The 17,921-nt window shown below is 38.3% G+C and overlaps 1 protein-coding gene across 1 annotated transcript in view; it reads right to left on the reverse strand.

Annotated features, from left to right (window-relative positions):
* HECW2 (HECT, C2 and WW domain containing E3 ubiquitin protein ligase 2) overlaps positions 1 to 17,921 on the reverse strand; it is a 114,742-nt gene that overhangs the window by 53,631 nt on the left and 43,190 nt on the right. The window contains exons 3-7 of the mRNA XM_009890155.1: positions 13,174 to 13,268; positions 9,114 to 9,189; positions 7,072 to 7,241; positions 4,329 to 4,471; positions 656 to 756 (exon numbers count right to left, since the gene is read on the reverse strand). Coding sequence (XP_009888457.1) covers positions 656 to 756; positions 4,329 to 4,471; positions 7,072 to 7,241; positions 9,114 to 9,189; positions 13,174 to 13,268 — 585 coding nt within the window. The remainder of the gene's footprint in view (positions 1 to 655; positions 757 to 4,328; positions 4,472 to 7,071; positions 7,242 to 9,113; positions 9,190 to 13,173; positions 13,269 to 17,921) is intronic.

Consider the following 17,921-nt stretch of genomic DNA (forward strand, 5'->3'; position numbering starts at 1 on the left):
CTACCAAAGAGATTATACCAAGTCTAACGAAGGAGAATCTAAGGTCATAAACATGTGTATAGACACATATGATATGATAAACATGTAACTGTACCAGCCATGTTCTGCTGACTGCCTTCGGAACAAGAAAAAAGGAAAATAAAAGAATCGTCTAATAGAAGCATCCATTCTCAGAACTGTAACAGATATTCTTGGTTCTAAGCAGGACAGAGTCCTGTAAAAGGGGGACAGGACAGAGTGATCTGCATGTACACACAGGGGAGGAGAGCACAGGTGGACTCTTACTTGCAACTGCTTATTCTCAGCCAAAGGTGTTACAGAGGGAAGATATTACAGAGTGAAGAGAAATAACAAATTTGATTAGCCAATCTATCCCATAAAATGAGAATCATAAGCAGATTCATTTAAAATCTACCTAACAAAACAGGAAAACAATACAGTAAATGTTGGTATTTTGGAATTCTCATCTCCAAAGGAGTACCTGACATATCTATCTTTGAATCGCAACAGAAAAAAAACCAAAAAACAAACCTATAATAGAGGCACTGTACACAAATGAGAAAGTTTATTATCACAGAAAATCCTAGAAATAGGAATACATAGGAACTCTCTCCATACAACTATCTGGGGATCCAGATCATTGACAAATGCTCACCTTCATGAACAGAAGATGTGATTTCCACTTTGAATTGGAGATACCCACTTACATGATCAGCTGGGAGCCTTCTGCCAAGGTTATAGCTGAGAATCTGGTCGCTGCAAAAACAAAGATGTTGAGGTTTGGGTGTTTGGGGTTTTTTTACAATTTTAACTGGCTTTATTTTTCCAATATTTTCTATCGGAGGCTCTTATCAGGTGAGACTCAGCATGACAGCACATAATTTCTGTTAGAATCTTAAAATCAGCCACATACTCTGGCTTGAACATAAAAGCACAAACACCAACAATGGTGCAAAATACCATTAGTTAAAAGATAAAACAGTCTAACAATCTACTTTTGATCATTTCCAAATACAGATTGTGCCCCAGAAATTCTTATACATCCTTAAATCTTTTCTTAAGTCCTAAAGAAATCAAACTGCGAAGGATGCCCTTTCCCCTAACCTCCTCCTTGCCCCAACACAACATATGTTTCATAATTAACAAAACCTTTCATTTTTTAAAACCTTCTGCCCCCTTGTGGCTTTTACTGCATGCAAAATTCCCAGATAGTTCTTCACATTTTAGTTCTTTCAATAAAGCACTTCTGCATTCCTATTCAGAAAAACTATTAATGCTCGGGTTTAACTTCAAATACATTCTTAAGGGTTATTGAATTCAGTGGGACTTAGATATGATTAAGCACTTGTATCAGCTTGAGACATAGGATCAGATCGTAGGCTATACATTCCTACTAGGCAGAGCCAGAATTCACAGCCCCAGCCCCCGCCCTCCTCAGCACAGTTGGGACAGCTGAAGGGAGAGGTGGGGACTGCTGAAGACTTCCACAGCAAATTACTGCTATTATGCAAATAAATTTATACTGGTATAAACAACTCTCCATTACCGGGAGCACTCCTACTGCAATATGAGTGACAGACGAAAATGAATGCAGGGTCATTACTGAAATAAGCTGCAGCAGTTTGCATGCGAACAGTAACTTTTAGCAAAAGAAGTCCTGAGTGGACAACACAAGGCAAAGCAGCCTCCCCGCATTGCTCTATGGGCCGCAGTACATCAAATTATTATAGCAGTGTCTCCAGGATCCGCCACAGATTCATCGCTCTGTACTCCAATTACAATTCTCAGCTAGACTCAGGGTATCCTCAGAAGATTGCCATTTGAGATTTCCAGAGTTTTTTACATAAGGTTTATATTACTCTAGGCCCTTCAAGACTTAGAGAGAGCCATGACATGAATAATGTCTGCTCTGTATTAAGTTGAATCAATACTAGATGATTCTCATGCTCATTTATCATATTTTCCATGAAATTTAAAGCCACTTGGCCATTTTGTTACACAAACTTGTGAGCTATGTTGACATCTAAAAGCCAGGCAGAATTTTAGTGCGGTCTCTCTAAAAATGGCTGGTTCTGGATTTTACCTTTTAATTCATTAATACTGATCATTAATACAGAGAAGGGCAAGTTAAGCATATGGTGTACTGTAAGTCCTTGGACTTTGCTCATGTTATTTTTCAAGTTCACATGTTAACCCAGGAGAGGATTTCAATTGTCCTTGGCATCACCAAAATGAAAAAGAAGAAAGTGAAGATGTTTTACTTGCTTGACCAAAAACAAAATAAAAGAAGAATTAGCAGTTGATTGTACATTTGGTACATTTCTACTTTATATTAACCACTCCTTTCCTTTGCAAAACTTCTGGTGAAGTGTTGTCTGTATTTACAATGTCTAGGAAAAAGGAACTCTGACAACTGATTGGCACGCAAAAACTGTTAATGGACAAATAAATTACAGATGAAGAGGCAAAAATAGCTGCAAGACTGATTTAATGTCAGTTCTAACAGCAGCATGGCAAAACCAAACTGAATACTTACCCATATTCTTGCTACATATTTTTTACACAGTCCTTCCTTTCCTAAAAGGATTTGATATATCAAATATACAGAACTGAAGTATGGAGAAGAAAACAGGAAATGTATTCCAGAATAGTGGTTTGAAAAAACATAGACAAGAACTGATGAATACAGCAAACGGGGAATTTACAGACTTCACAGCACTAGGAATCCCAGAGCAGAAAAACATTTTGGGGTTTAGCATGGAAATGAACACACTGAAATAGGTTTTGAAACCCATCTGTATCACAGTGCTTTTTTCGAGTGCCTCACAGTGTGCAAATTTATTAGAAAAAGCTGCTTGCTCAACATATCACAACTTGTTGAAACTCAAAGATGAAGCATTTCTTAGAAAAGTTGGATTGTATATACACCTGAACTGACACTACTACAGAACAAATGGGCAGGGTTTTGTTGTTTTCGTTTGGGGTGTTTTTTAGAATAAATTCTGTATCAGAGGACATTATCAAAATTTTAAGCTACTCTTACAATTTTATTCTTACTTTACTTACCAGTGTAACCACCACTTTGGAAACTTAGAGCTGAAAACTGTTTTCAAATTGAATTTGATTTTTTCCATTTATGCAACTTGTTACTTTGATGGGAATATCTGTGAAAAAGGAGGCCAGTCATTTATATCCTGCTTTTTGTGCAAAAGCATGATGATACTGCCATGCCCCTAAACTTTCAGGGAAGAATATATGCAATTTATTTCACCATCATTCCTCATGAGCCTCATCCAGTGGCCTTCAAAAGTTAAGGGAGACACATCAACTTTAGCAGACTTTGAGTTAGGTCCTGTACAAAACACACTTGAATAATTCAGTTCCTCCCATTGTCTTTCACAGAATAATTTTTTCTTATTTGTTAAATATAGCACATAAATGTAAAAAGACATTAACAAAATAATATACGCTACAATTACTGCTCTATCTTAAATGTACAACTATACTTTTGCTCACACTGCTGCATCTCTTGTAGACCTCCAGGATCACAGTGCCTAATTACAAAGTCTCAGGCTCCTCTCAGTGCATATGGCTGTATGAAGGCCTCACTGCATCATCCACTTGACTATACTATGGTCCCCTCCAATAACCATCACGAAGTGTAAAACATCTTAAAAGTTTCTAAGTGACTTGCATCTTTATACCATAACAAATAGTCATCAAAAAATGAACAGAAATTTTTAGAAATAGCACAAAAGGTGAATTTTGAGTCCCATCAGTGCGCTATTCATAGTAAAAGGCAATTTTAATTGCGTATTACCACCAGCACTCTGAGAAATACTGAGTCACAGCCTTGTAGTTCTGGCCAATTAGCTGAACAGATATTAAATATCCGACTATTAAACTCACAATTAAAAATACTTGAACTCTAAAAGAAGTGAGACAATAAAATCTGCTTCTTCTAAAAAATTTGCACACAATCAGGTAGTATTGTGATAATTAATGCCTTGCCTCTTGACTAGCTAGCCAGAGGGTAACATTTTTTTGCGAGGGTCGCATTTTTTGTGTGAAGAAAATAAGCTGAAAATAAATTATAGAAACACATATACACAAATAGGGCTACATGCATTCAGAACAGGGTTAGAACCAACTGACATCTTCCAGTCTGGCAACGAGGCTATTAAAATTCCTACTAAATTTCTTACTACAGATGCAGTAGAAATTCGCTGGTCTGTGCCAGTAAGCCGGAAAGGCTGCTCTGTGCCAGTAGCCTAGCTGCTGAGTTTCCTGGATCAACAGAAGTTAGCATTAAGAACATATTAATTTACCCAATTGCGTGTCTCTCCAATAGTCTCTGAACCGGTATGGTTAACTTCCCAAGAAAGCGCTTGATGATCGGACGACTCTTGGCAAATTTGTCTTTAACCTCAATTTCCAGGACATCTGTTAGAAGTGCAACAAAAGAATATTTCTGGAAGGAAAGAACATATTTGACACCAGATCAATACACCTTTATTCAGAAAGTATGTACATAATTACTACCAGCACCCAGTGAACTCTGAAAAGTAATGACTGATGACAATAGTTTCCATATTGCAAAATAATGTCAACATCATTTATGAAGCACTTTATTTTTGCATATGTCATTAGCCTCTTAGGAAACCCATACCTTTTTATCGTTCCTTGAAAACAATTGCTCAGTAAGAAACTGCACTGGATAAAAGCACGTTTTGTGGTCTGCGTCAGAAAGGACAAAGCAATGTATCCTAGTGCTTGCTTCAATTTGGATAGTAGAAAGCAAAAAGAGAAGGAATCCTTGCTGTACTCTGTCAGATTACAGAAGAGTAGCCAGGTCAATGCAGGAGGAAGAAGGAAAATGTCTCACTCTAGGCTGTGCTTTGTGAACTTCCAACACCACATTTTGGAGTAATTTTTTGTATGCATGACAGGAAGTCAAAAGGGCAATGTGTATACAGTATTTTCAGGAGCACTGTGACTAAAGGAGGAGAATTTTCTACAGATTTTTGCCCCAAAGTTAACAAATCTTCTCAGCAAGCTCCAACAGAACCTCTTCTGCAGTTGGGGCCTTTAAACAATATGGTGCTAATTTATAAAAGATTTCTTGATGTCTGGTAAGATCATTCTTCCACCTTTCCCTCCAAAAGAACACTTCCACTGTTACTCACTTTAGTCTAGCATCAATTTTCATGAGTTTATGAATGCTTCATCTTTGAGATCTGTGCTGCTCTGCCAAGTCTGCCTGAAGACGGCCAAAAGATTCAAAAGTGGTACAGGGCAAATATATGAGCAGGCATGCGGGGCAGACACACACACACACACACACACACACACACACAGTGTGATAACAAATTCCCTCAGGAAAGTGAGCTTAGGGACCAAAGATTTTCATTTTTTCTCTGGATTTTGAGATATTTCAAATAAACAAACAAAAAAGTATGGTATAACCTACGCAGGAAAGCTGAGGTCATCTGGTTATACTTTTACTACCTGCCATCTTTAAGACCTCTGAGCAAATTGCAATCCAAGTACAACGCCTAATATACATCTGACTAGATAGCTAAAGAAGTATTGAACAAGGAACAAAAGAAGGAAGAATTCTTCGGTTCAGCTGTAGACGTCAGCTAAACATATTCAAAACCAGCAATTAAAGTGGGTCAGGAATAAAAACACTTTCTCATGCTGGGCAACTGTTGGAGCTGGGTTCCTGTGATAAACAGAACTTAAAAAATTGTCACTCTCAGTTTGCTATAAAATTGCAAATTATTTTGCAGAAAGGAGTAGATGTAAAACAGGATCAATTCTGCACCACTAGGACAGCATATGTAATGGGATCATAAGCTGCTGGCGTCAGAACATTGCTACAGGGAAGATACAGCAGTTAAAGCAAGCTGATATAACGCGTGCACCAGTGAACATTATCACTTTTCTAATAAGCTTCAAAACCAAGGAGAACTGGAGGAGAAAAAAGGGGAAAAATAAGAGTAGATTTTCTTTCTATCTACTGGATAGATGGATGGACAGACAGAAAGATGAAGAATCAATTTAGAGATTAGAACTCTGATTATTTTTTTTAAGATTTTAAGACTTCCACACACCTACAGTCTTTCCCACAACCAATTACCCAGAGCAGTGCTAACGCTGGTCCTGCTCTGTTCTGCTTTACTGCTTGTTTGGTTTGATTATGATTTGTGGGAACATTTTCCAAAGCCCACTCAATTTTTTCAATCTTCCTGAAGAACACATTAACATTCATCAAACACAGTACAGGCATCTGCTCATTAGAAAAAAGGCGCAGATCAAGAATGCTGCTCACTGGTCCTGAAAGGGTTATGGACTTGGGTCAGTATTTTCACCTTGTTTCCCACATAAACATTTCTCTTCAAAGGCACAGCCTGGCTCTTATGTGCTCAAAGACAGTTGTGAGGCTGAGTTCCATCTCTGAGACCTGCACAGCTACCCAGTATAAACACATCTGGAAAACCGGCTTCTGCCAAACTGCCCTTTTTCCCCCCCTCGCCGAGTGGTGCTGTAATGCCTCCCTGGGCTCTCCTTCCTACAGCAGTGCATACAGGGGCTACACCAAAGAGCACCCCCTCTGCCTGACAGAACTGAAAGCTTGCCACCTGCTGTGCACAATGAGAATATCATTTCCAAATGAACAGTTGTCGCAATCACTGAGCACAAACGCTCACTTATTGTACCTTTTCTTAAAAGAGTCTTCTCACAACATATAATCCATTTTAATTAATTTATTTTTGCAATTTCAAGAAATCGACAGAGCTGTTGAGGGAGTTCAACTCTTGTTAGTAGAGAAGGGAATGAAAACCTCACAGCAGCGCAGCTTAAACACACAGCTTAAATATGCAGATGATAGCTGTTTCTATCCAACAACAGGGTTCCTAAAATTACTACAATTTCTGTGTCAGTTTAAATAACTAGCTACAAAGTAAGCTCACAGCCTTCAGAGAGTAAAGACTAATGCATAAAGAGAAAATAGAAGCCTGGTACACTGCATCAGCTGGCAGACAGCTCTCAAAAGGGATACATTACCTCTCTGTGCCAAACGGGATTAGTTGTGTTACTGATAATAGTCGACCTTCTTTCCTGGCCATGATGAGCAAACGTCGGAAATGTACTTTTCTTGCCTGGCTGAATGGACATCTTTAGATAAGGATCAGGGTTGAAGAACATGCCTTTTTTAAGTCCAACTGCTCTAATATCTATAAAGCAAAACAAGAAGGAAGGAAAAAGGAATTGAGTAAATTAAAGCTAGCTTACAAAGCAGCACATTCCTAAAATATTACTCAGGAAATCAATGCACCATAAAATACTAAATAAAGCAACTTAAAATTACTCATACGTTAACTGGATCCAGTGTACAGAAGACAGTTAAAGCAGGAAGTCAAGTGTTTTCCCAAGGGAACATAGGGAGGAAAGGTATCAACATCCCAATTTACATTTTAGCCTCCAGTCATTTATGAAACTAAAAGCATGAACTTGTAGCTTACCGACAAACGTTTTTCTCAGTATGTAAGGTATTTCCACTCATAAAAAGAAAACCCAAAAACCACAAAAAAAACCATCCCACTTGTTCTGTTTCTGGATAAGGGGAAGGGGCTAAGATAAAAAACAGTACGGAAGGCAATGTAGTGAACTCACACTTTCCCAAAGCTGAGACTTAAATAAACATAACTTCAAATACTCATTATGGAGGTTGCTCTGGACTATGATGCACACTTTCTCCCAACTTAGAAGAAGATAACCTATCTCACATACAAGGAGGCAAAGTTTTCTGAAAATGCTTTTTTTCTTCCTAGGGAAACCTCAGTACTGCAGCCCTTGCAACTTGCAACAATAAATAATAACTACCTCAGGTGCATATTCTCATGCCTAAGGACTTTAATGATAGCGCAAGCTTCAACAAGAACAAAAAGAAAGAGGTACTTTTAAATATAATATTAGATTTTAAACTTAACTGTAAAATATTTCTCTGTTTAGGTTTGCCGAAGCACAAGATTTTAGTGTCTTTCTCCATTAGGTACTTCAATATGTTGCACACAGTCTTCATGACTCCAATGCAACTGGCACATAGATACTCAGGTGAGCAGTTTATACATGCAAGCAAAATTCACTGCACTAAAACGCAATGCCATGCCTGTGGATTCAGTAAGAAAAAAAATAATCCTGCCCAATGTTCAAAATTAAGCCACACAGTAGGACTCCATGAAATAAAGGGTAATTGTCTTTAAAAGCAACAACTTTGCACATGCAAATGAGCAACCAAAAAATGTTCCGGGAAATACATTACAGACCTATCAGTCAATGCACCTTTCAAAATTAGTTTAGGGGACTCCTCAGTCTGAGTCACAACCTTCTATCAAACACAATAGGTTTTTCAGAATTCACAAAACAATTATTTTCATACTACTCTATGTGAGTCTATACAACCTATCAGCTCTATCCCAGGTAACTGCTGAAAGACCATTTCAAGAAGCAGCGGGGATTTTTCTGCTCTACTCTTACAATCTCTAAATGTTTTCATTGTCAGCTCTTCAAGATTCTTCTGTCTTTGCTCAAGCTGAATATGCTTCAGTCTCACACAAGACTTCCCATAGAATAAAGCGCTAATCAAAACGAGTGAAGCTGGTAGACTGTACCCCTACAGCTATTTTGCTGTAGTGACAGCTTAGCTCTGTTACAAGTAAAGATTTTTTTCCTTTCTAAACCATTCGCAGCCGTTGCTTTTTCACCACTTCAAAGCAATGGAACCAGCTTGCATTTTATTTAGAGTCTAAGTCTTCCACTCTTCAATCTGAAAGGAACTATCCCTTGTGCAAACGGGAAATTTCTCCACATTTTTCATGCTGGGATCCATCAAATCCATTTCTTTCACTCCTGGAGATTAATGATTCTGGCTTGTTTTCAACAAACAGAAGTTCTAAAGAAATGACATCTTTCAAGCCACTAGAGTGTGCTCCTACAGAAGCTAATGAAGAAAAGTAGTCTATCTTTGAAGTTATTTAAAACAGCAAATATGTTTATTTTTTTTAGCAATAATTTGAAAAAAAACACAGAGTAGTGCTGTTTTTTACCTGATAGGGTAAAGCTGACTAACTTCCTTGAGTGCTGGGCTCCAGAAGCACCTTCATCCGTGCCTTCTACTCCCATCTAAAGAGGAGAAAAAAGATGAAATATACAACAAAAGTTTTCATCTGCTTTGTCTATGCTTGAGGATGATAATGCAATCATAAGCTGGTATGCAGAGGAAGAATCTGACCAACTACTGTCTGCTACCATGGACAGGCAAAGCTACAGCATCTGTTTCTAGGAAAATATCTTATTTATGCCACGGAGTGCTAATACACCAGTACTTGGAATCTTCCAAACAGAACATGTATAGGCTAATACACATGCAGACACTATTAATCAGAGAAAAGGAGACTGTATTTTCTTACAGGTTTCCCTTTTGTAAAATAAAATCAATGGTATGGATTGGTAATACATACCAAACACTGAGCTGGCCAGTGACAACGTGTGTAACTTTTGTCACTTTCCACACAGAGATAATTTACTGCGCAACAAAAAATCAAAGACATCAAAGAGAGACCAACAAAAGCCTTCAGATCTATTAACAAAAGCTCCTTTTAAACAGAAAAGTGCATCAGATATCTAAATATGAATGTGGTCCAAAAGCTTATGCTTCACAGATTTTATGGTTTGGTTTCTACTGAAATCTGTTGTTAAGTAAAGCACTACTTCAAAATACAAAGTTTCTGATACATAAATGTCTTACTAATGTCTAGCTCTTTCAATTAGCAGAATAATTTGTCTTTCAAGACAGAGATGTGCATACAGCTGAATAATCTATCATGAAGACATCAACAGAGCTAACTTTAAAGTCAAACTGTTCCCCAGGTAGACACTGCGCTCACTCCCAGGCAGAAGAGGTAACACAGCCTGATGAAAAAGCTTCAGCCAAATACAGTCCTGGGGATTAATACTAGTGATAAAACAGGAAATCATTTGATTTATTCAACAACAACAAAAAAAATAAGCTGTATAAAACCTCAGACACCTATGTATACAGAAGAAGTATGTAAAGAGTTTTGAGCAGTTCAACAGTTGTTTGAAGTTAATGGATTGATAAACGATTTCTGGAGCTGTGGTAGCCATGAGGAGCCTTCTCTACACTAACCAAAAATGTAATCATTCCTTTTTATATTGCTTTAAGCTAGTTAATATCATTAGCTTTCAAATACTTGCCATGATGATCAGCAAGCACATTGGAATTTCATCAGAATTAGCAAACACACAAACTTCTCCCATTGCAAAACTCTAATACTTCGTACGTAACAAACAGTCAAACAAAGTGATGGCGAAACAGTGATGACGTTGATGCCTGACGTCCCCAGGGGCCTCAGAGGTCTTGTGAGGACCGCACCATGCCAGCAAGCGCCACCACTCACCAACCAGCCCATCCCCTTCCCTCACTGCTGGCTTCATGATGCAGCCCCACTCCCTGGGTAAGACGTTTCTCCCCAGAGTGCTCAAAACTATCACTTTCCCACCCAGCATTACATTATTATCCCAGTGACTTCATACGGACACATAAGTGGTGACGGTTGGTAGTCAAATTACAAGGGCATCAAAAGCAATGGGGTCATGCCAGCTGGATCAGTGCCCCCTCATCTACAGACAGATTCCCTGGAAGCAGCAAGGGGCGCCTTCCCCTGGGATGGTGATGCTGCCCAGGCAAGGCCAGAGGAGCACTGTGTATTTCAGTGTACTCTTCTGGGCTTATTCTAACGTGCAACATTTTCTTCTTAAAAACGCTATTCATCCACAAAAAGACCTTCCTCGTTCTACACCTATTTTCCTGCTACATCACTGACTCTGAGTAATTTTTCTTACATTGCTAATCATTACTTCATTATATAGAAAATAGAATTTGCCCACAATTCAGCTATAATATAATTTATTGTAGCAGTGTTCCCTAGCACTTCCATGGCTTTTCTATATACCCTTTTGCTGCCGTTATGACCTGAACAGCAATTTTTCTGTATCAAGTACAAAATTACATCCGAGCACACGTGCTTAGATTTTTGCATTACGAAGGCTATCTCATCTGGTGTAACGCAGCGTTTCTCAGTGCTAGATCAGCCCTTGCATTTCCACCGGTTCAAATGAACACAACACAATGTTAGTTGCTTATCCAAAAAATAAGATGGAGTGAAATGCCTGGTGTGATATGCCATCAATATGAGGAAAACCAGAAACATGTCTTCCACCAAGCCATGTAATGCAAAAACCCACAATGATCCAAGTAAGCAGGTAGCTTACTGCAGCTTAAAAAAAAAGAGCGTGGGCACACCGTGACTCTCTTACCACTTCCACAAGCAACATTTCTGTAGCAACAGACAGGACCAGTGCCAAGAGAACAAAGTATTCCCTACTACGCAGTGCTTAAGCTCAACACCGAAACCACGAAAATGGTGTGAGGTATTAACATAGTAACAGGTATACTTACGTATAACTAACCCAATATGATATTTTTAGGAAGTCTCATCTGAGCTGTCCTATGACATTCTCATCAGGGGAAACTAAAAATTCACAATTACTGGAAGTCTGTACCGCTAGCGCAAACAACGTTTCTATAAAATTGCACCTTCTAGCAGGAGTGTAAATTCTGTAGAATACCCAGGGCCCTGTGCTACCTTTCAAAGGAAAGAAATTTAAATAGCGACAGCCGGTCAACCCCTCGAGATTGACCAAAGACTCTGAAAGACAGGTCTCCAGGTAGCTCCCAAGTAAATAAATGCATATTCAAAGACAGAAGTTCAGATGTCCTTTTGTGCAATGAATCTCAAAAATACTGGTGGCTAGTATGACTAGGTCATGAAAACACACAAGTTCACATAGTTCCTCCATCCAATATAATCATTCTGCTTCTCGGTTACAACAGAGTGCAGCCTAAAGCCCATTTTAAGGGTTACTTTGAGATGCAATTTTTTCTTTGCTTAAAGTCAGGCTACCTTACAGTCTGTATTTTATAAATTGGTATTAAAGACAGTGGCTGTCAAGCTCATTAACTGTAACACTATTTCTCCTGTAAAATATCAAGAGTTCACATGCCTACTGTGAAACGATATTATTCATAGTCAGATCTGACAAAGATCTGACAATTAAATGATGCTATTACCTAAGTCTGCAATTCTAAGAAAAAGAAAAATAACTTGGTATAATGAGATATAAAGTCTAGTACAGCACACACAATATCATATAGCCATAACATGCACTTGTATATAATATACAACACTGAAAAAGCACAGGATCAGCATAAAAGCTATTCAGTCTGAGTAATTTGCGCTCTACAGTATCTTCAGCATTGCAGTTGTCAAGACAACATCCTGACAGACATGATCTTAAATATTTTTCAGCTAATGTCAATGAATCAAATACACTGTGGAACTTCACGTCAACTGAAGAGCTAGCCTACCAGATAAATTATTTCCATCAAAAGCACCTGGGTACAAGTTTGGAAGGCTCTTCTCCCAATACGTATTTAAACAACTAAAAAAACTCCTCTAAAACCTTTAGTATTTCTAAAGAACAAGTCTCATAACGAAAGCATAGTAAGGCAGTAATAATTCTCAATAGTCAGAGAATATCTAAATTTCAGTGTTGTACAAACACTCAAAAAACCTGAATAATTTTTGCCACAGCAGAGTTTACTCCAGTCTCATTTCTATACAAATAATTGCTATCTCAGCAACAATTTCATTTTTAATATTCAGAAATAAGAAGAAATTGAGACTTTTAATAAGGATTCAGTTTCAGTTAGATAACCAGTGTGAAAAATTTCCACCATGATGTTAAATTACAGCAAACTGTAAGCAGCAAAATTGAAACCGAGCAAGATCAAGTTGTTAGCATACAAGATTTCAGCTAAGCTCAGTGATTTTAATGTCATTTCACCATGAAAAATACAAAACCAAGAAAAGCATTTCTGAATTTTAATGATTTCTGTCAGGCGATATAGTTTTTTGCAAAAACTGCAGTTAATGGTAAAACTAGGATACATATCAATAGGTTTGGCTGACAGTTAATATTATCATCTTATAAAAATCCAAGGAACTAATAGCCTAAACTTACCATCACAGCAGGGTTTTTCACAGTGATACATGGAGTAGTAGCTCGGAGGGCTCCACTAACACCATGGTAATATTTAAAACAGATCTTTATTTCAGCTGGAAAACAAAACAAAAATTGCATTAAACTCTTCATGACTGACCCGAGGCAAAAGAGAGACAATGAAAGGAACACGTGCACACAGGGAGTCACAGTTCACTTCTGTTCACGGAGTCCGAGTTTGGGCAGTTCCCCGATACGTCTTAGTTGTAAAAGCACACAATAACTGTAACTGAAATATATTTTTTTCACAACCTGTGAAAAATTGGACACCTGTCTCAAAAAGTCTGAATAGAGTTTTTAGTTAAAGGGCTCGTAAATGCTGCCTTTTGGGTTTGTTTTTAAATTGTTAATTTTAACTATATTTCTACTCAGTCAGTAAAAAACCAACAGCTCATTTTTTCCAGCTCTTATATCAAGATGTCCATGGTCACTACTGGGTAAGAAATGTCTAAGTATTCACAAGCCACAATTCACACAAAGCCACTTCGGTATGGTTTTGTATGGGTCCAGAGAGAAGGAAATGAGATCGGTACAGATCTCTGAAGACAAGTTCATTTCAACGTAATAGGGGTAATGTGAATTATTATTCTTCTTCAGATTTGTAAGTTGCAAATCAAAAAATAATTACATGTGTTTTATCCTTAAATTATTTAATCATATGAAAAGGTGACCTCTCTCAACAGCCTTACACAAAGAGGTGATACTAAAGGTATTATATCTTGTTCATCTATAAAATAGTCTAAGCAACTGCTTTTTTTGCTTCTCAAACAGAATAACATATTTTGATGAATGCATTAACATATATTATACTGACATGATGACTTAAACAGTGTTATCCTTTTTAGGCAGTTTGAACAGTTTGGGTTTCTTTTCATATAATTCTCAAATGAACTACTTGTCCCTACGGTAATTGTGATAGAAGAGAGAACACCACAGGTGAACACGTGCTAAGTGCCCCGAGCCCTGGAGCTGCAGCAGTGGTTAGGCAACACGCCTTGCACTTCTTTTTCCTGACATTAGGCAAGGGCACAGAGAACAGAAGGGCTACAAGTGTCCCACCACTCTTGCAGCCAAAAACAGGATTGCAGAGAATCAGGGTAGAGACTCAGGATATATTTTCCTGCATTATAATACAACCCTACTTGCTGTAAGATAACTGTGCTTTTTGCTCTGAGTTGATTCTTACAAGATGGAGGAGAAAAGAAATAATCTATTCCAATCATTATTGTGCTCTTTTTGCTGCCCCTTCTTCCCTTCACAGAATGAATGTTGACTTATGGACTCCAGAAGTATACACAGTACCCCAGCATCACCCTCACAAAGCTGAATCGGGGGGCAAGGTTGGGGCAATCATTCCCATGGTCCCACAAGATGCTCCTCTGCTTATATATCCAAGAAATGTATTAGAGCTCCTCATCACAGCTTACACAGCACGTTGATGTTGAGGTGCAGACACTTGGCCTACATGCCTTTCATTCTCAAGTCAGCAATATCAAAATTAATTTTATTTGGCTGTGCCTAGCTTGCTAAATCATCCTATATGGATCTTCAATTGCTTTTATCCATTCCACTAATTCGCATATCATCCACAGACAGAATCAGTGGGAACCCTGGATTTCAAACCGCTGATGAATATGTTTAAAACCACTGCATTTTTCATTAACTCCGCCAGGGCCTCACTAGTAAGATTTCACTTTTTGTGTAACCTGTCAAACCTTTTACTATCATTTAGTATGCCAATCCAAAAATGCCCTTGATCCTGGTAAAATAAGAAAATAAATAGACACAACTTGAGGATGAGACAAAATACTGTAAAACGCAAGCTCTTAAAGTTAGGATTCTGCATTAGCCCTACAGGTATTCTGGCATTCTGGTAGGAGTGGAGATGCAAGTATGGCTGGCCATGGTGGAAAGCTGTTAATATGCTGGTCAGTGTACTCGTGAAAGCTCATTCTATATGAGTAGCATCCATCATTCAATGATCTGTCTTCAGAAATACTTCAACAGGAAACTGAAAATAGAGCATCTGGTTATCTTCCCTTTGTGTGTTGGGACCTTCTGTTACTTAACAGAAAAAAGTAACTTACCTAACTCTGCAGCTTCTATTTCTGCTACTATTTCAATATAATGAGCTATGACAAAGGGTTACCGACACATTTGCTACTAGGATGAGTCTTGTCAGACTCTGGAAGAAGTTGCATGACACATATCTGAAGTAAGCTTGAAGCACTTTATATGGGAACACAGAAAAGGTGAATGTTGAACCACATTTCTGGTCCCAGAATAAAGGTTCTTTTTGTTAAACTGCATTTACTGCGAACAAAAGAGTATTATGTTTAACCGAAGCCTGACCTCCACTGTTGTTGCTCTGAATTCCTCCAACACAGCAGAACAGCTATAATTATGGCTGCCCTTGATCCTGTGGGATTTTCCCTATCTGGAACAATCTCTCTGTTTTCCTTCTCCATTGGGATAACTCTTCTGTGTGAGGTTGATAAGGGTTTACTTCTGGGTACAGAAATGGCCACAGGCAGGCAGAAATTACAGCAGCCAGTTCAGAGAGACCTGAGGATGTGCGTGAAAGTTTTGGCAGTTCAATTCCTCTGACTTGGTTTAACAATATGTCAGTAGTTCTAAAATACAAAACTGCAACGTTTTGTATAAGGCTTTGCGACATACAGCACGATTCCTTGAGGGCTGAGGTATTTCATTACTGCAAGATAAAGTACCAACTTATCCCTACTCAGAAAGATCAGAAATCCATCCTGCAAGCCTGCTCAGCTAAAAAGGATTATTTATTTATTTGTAAATTTGCTGCAGTTATAGGTCAACGTTTATTTACTGTCTTCCTCCCAGAACAAAGAGGAGGCACCTCAGAACTACCCTTCAAAGGAAAGTGACTGGTTAACAGTGCCTCCAGGGACTTAGGAGGTGGCGGAGCTGCTGGTCCCACTTCCTTCTCCTCACAGCTGAGTTCACACACACAGTCAAAACATGCTCTATTTACCACAAGTTTTACAGCAAAATTCAAAATGCAAACCAGATTTCGAATCACCTACAAAGGTTTAGCAGACCTTAAAATTATGGGACAGGACCTGCAGGTTCTTCCAAAACGGAGCAATTCTGTTGACCTACCAACAATACCCATATCCAAATGGACACACAAGAATTTCTGGCTCACATAAAATTGGACTTTCAGCACTTGCAAAAGTTGGCAGGATTTATACTAAGTCCCTGACTCTCCACATTGTAAAATCAATATATTAAGTAACCAGTACTCAAGTCTTGAGCACCATTTAATCACACTGTGAAAGTATTGTGACTATATGAAGGAATGGTAAGACAACAAACTATTTCACCAACACTTCTACTTTCCAGCTACATTGCTCAACTTTATTACGACCCAAGCTGTATTTTTCAGAGAGTTTCTGGAGCTGCTGTTTATTCAGCCTGTTGTTGCTAGCTACCTTCTCTCAATTCATCACTTCTGAAAAGAACCTAGCAATGGAAAGGTTATCCACTGCTGCTTCTATTCACAGTCAATAATGTGACGGTGGACAGAAGTTTATAATATATTCTCACTACACTGACATGTACATTCCCCGAAAGGCTGAAATGTAATGCTACGAGCTTTAGATCCTCAGATTTCTTCCTCTAGATGACTTCTACAAGCATACAGTAATTTTACAATACCTCTATGCGGCTGGTGATAGAAGAAAACAATGTTTGATTCAAGAAATAGACCTGATGATCCCTTTTCATATAAATTAAATTTAAAAAAATCCCAAACAATTCTTCAGGATTAATTGCTAAAAATAATTAGAAAAAGCAGAGCACTTAAACATACAGCGTGGAGACTTTTTCTCCCACTTCGCAACAGGAGCAGCATTGATTTGGTTTGGGCTTTATACAGCACTATGCACAGGAACGGCAGATCTGCTGTTAGTACTGAGTTGATGGGATTAACACAAGAGAAGTTGCGCTTGAAATTCAGCACAAAATTGTAAAATGGGCTGCCCATCACAAGCAGGCAGATATTGCCAAAGCGAATATGGGTTTGCAAGACTGGATCTTGTATATAGCAAGAATACAATCCCTTCATAGGACCAGAGACAGCTAAATAATTCTTTTCGTGGCTAATAATGCTAGAAATCGCAGTTAATACTTAACAGTAAAAGAAATCTCAGAGGAACCCTGCCAGCTCAAAACAGCTGAGGGTTTAGCTTTTTGACATTTCTTATGCTGCATTATGAGAAAAAAATGTTGATTTGAATATTTTTTTCTTGACTGATGGATTCCTGAGCTCCTGATATACTGAAAATAGGTATCTGTGGCTGTTCCTGATTGATAGAACACATCTCAGCCTACTACCTATGAATAAGGCCCCATAAATACACAGAGCTCTTCAGAAACAGTAAGTTCTATTATCTGCAAACAGGACTGTAATATTTAGAGAATTGAATTAAATACCGTCTTAATACACAAGCTTCCTCTGAACTCTTCCATACTACAAACTGCACAATAGCATGTGTCACCTACAGAGTTTTCCCAGTTTCTTTCACTCCTCCTACCACCTTGCTTTCATGTGTTTCCTGTAGGGGAAAACTTGCACTTCTCTTTTTTCTTTCCTACTTCTTCCCTCAACGAGCTAATTGGCTTGCTTTGTATGTGATCTGTAATGAAAAAGTTAATAGCAATAAATACAGAAA

This window comes from Charadrius vociferus, unplaced genomic scaffold (assembly GCF_000708025.1).
Source record: "Charadrius vociferus isolate BGI_N301 unplaced genomic scaffold, ASM70802v2 scaffold147, whole genome shotgun sequence".
NCBI lineage: Eukaryota > Metazoa > Chordata > Aves > Charadriiformes > Charadriidae > Charadrius > Charadrius vociferus.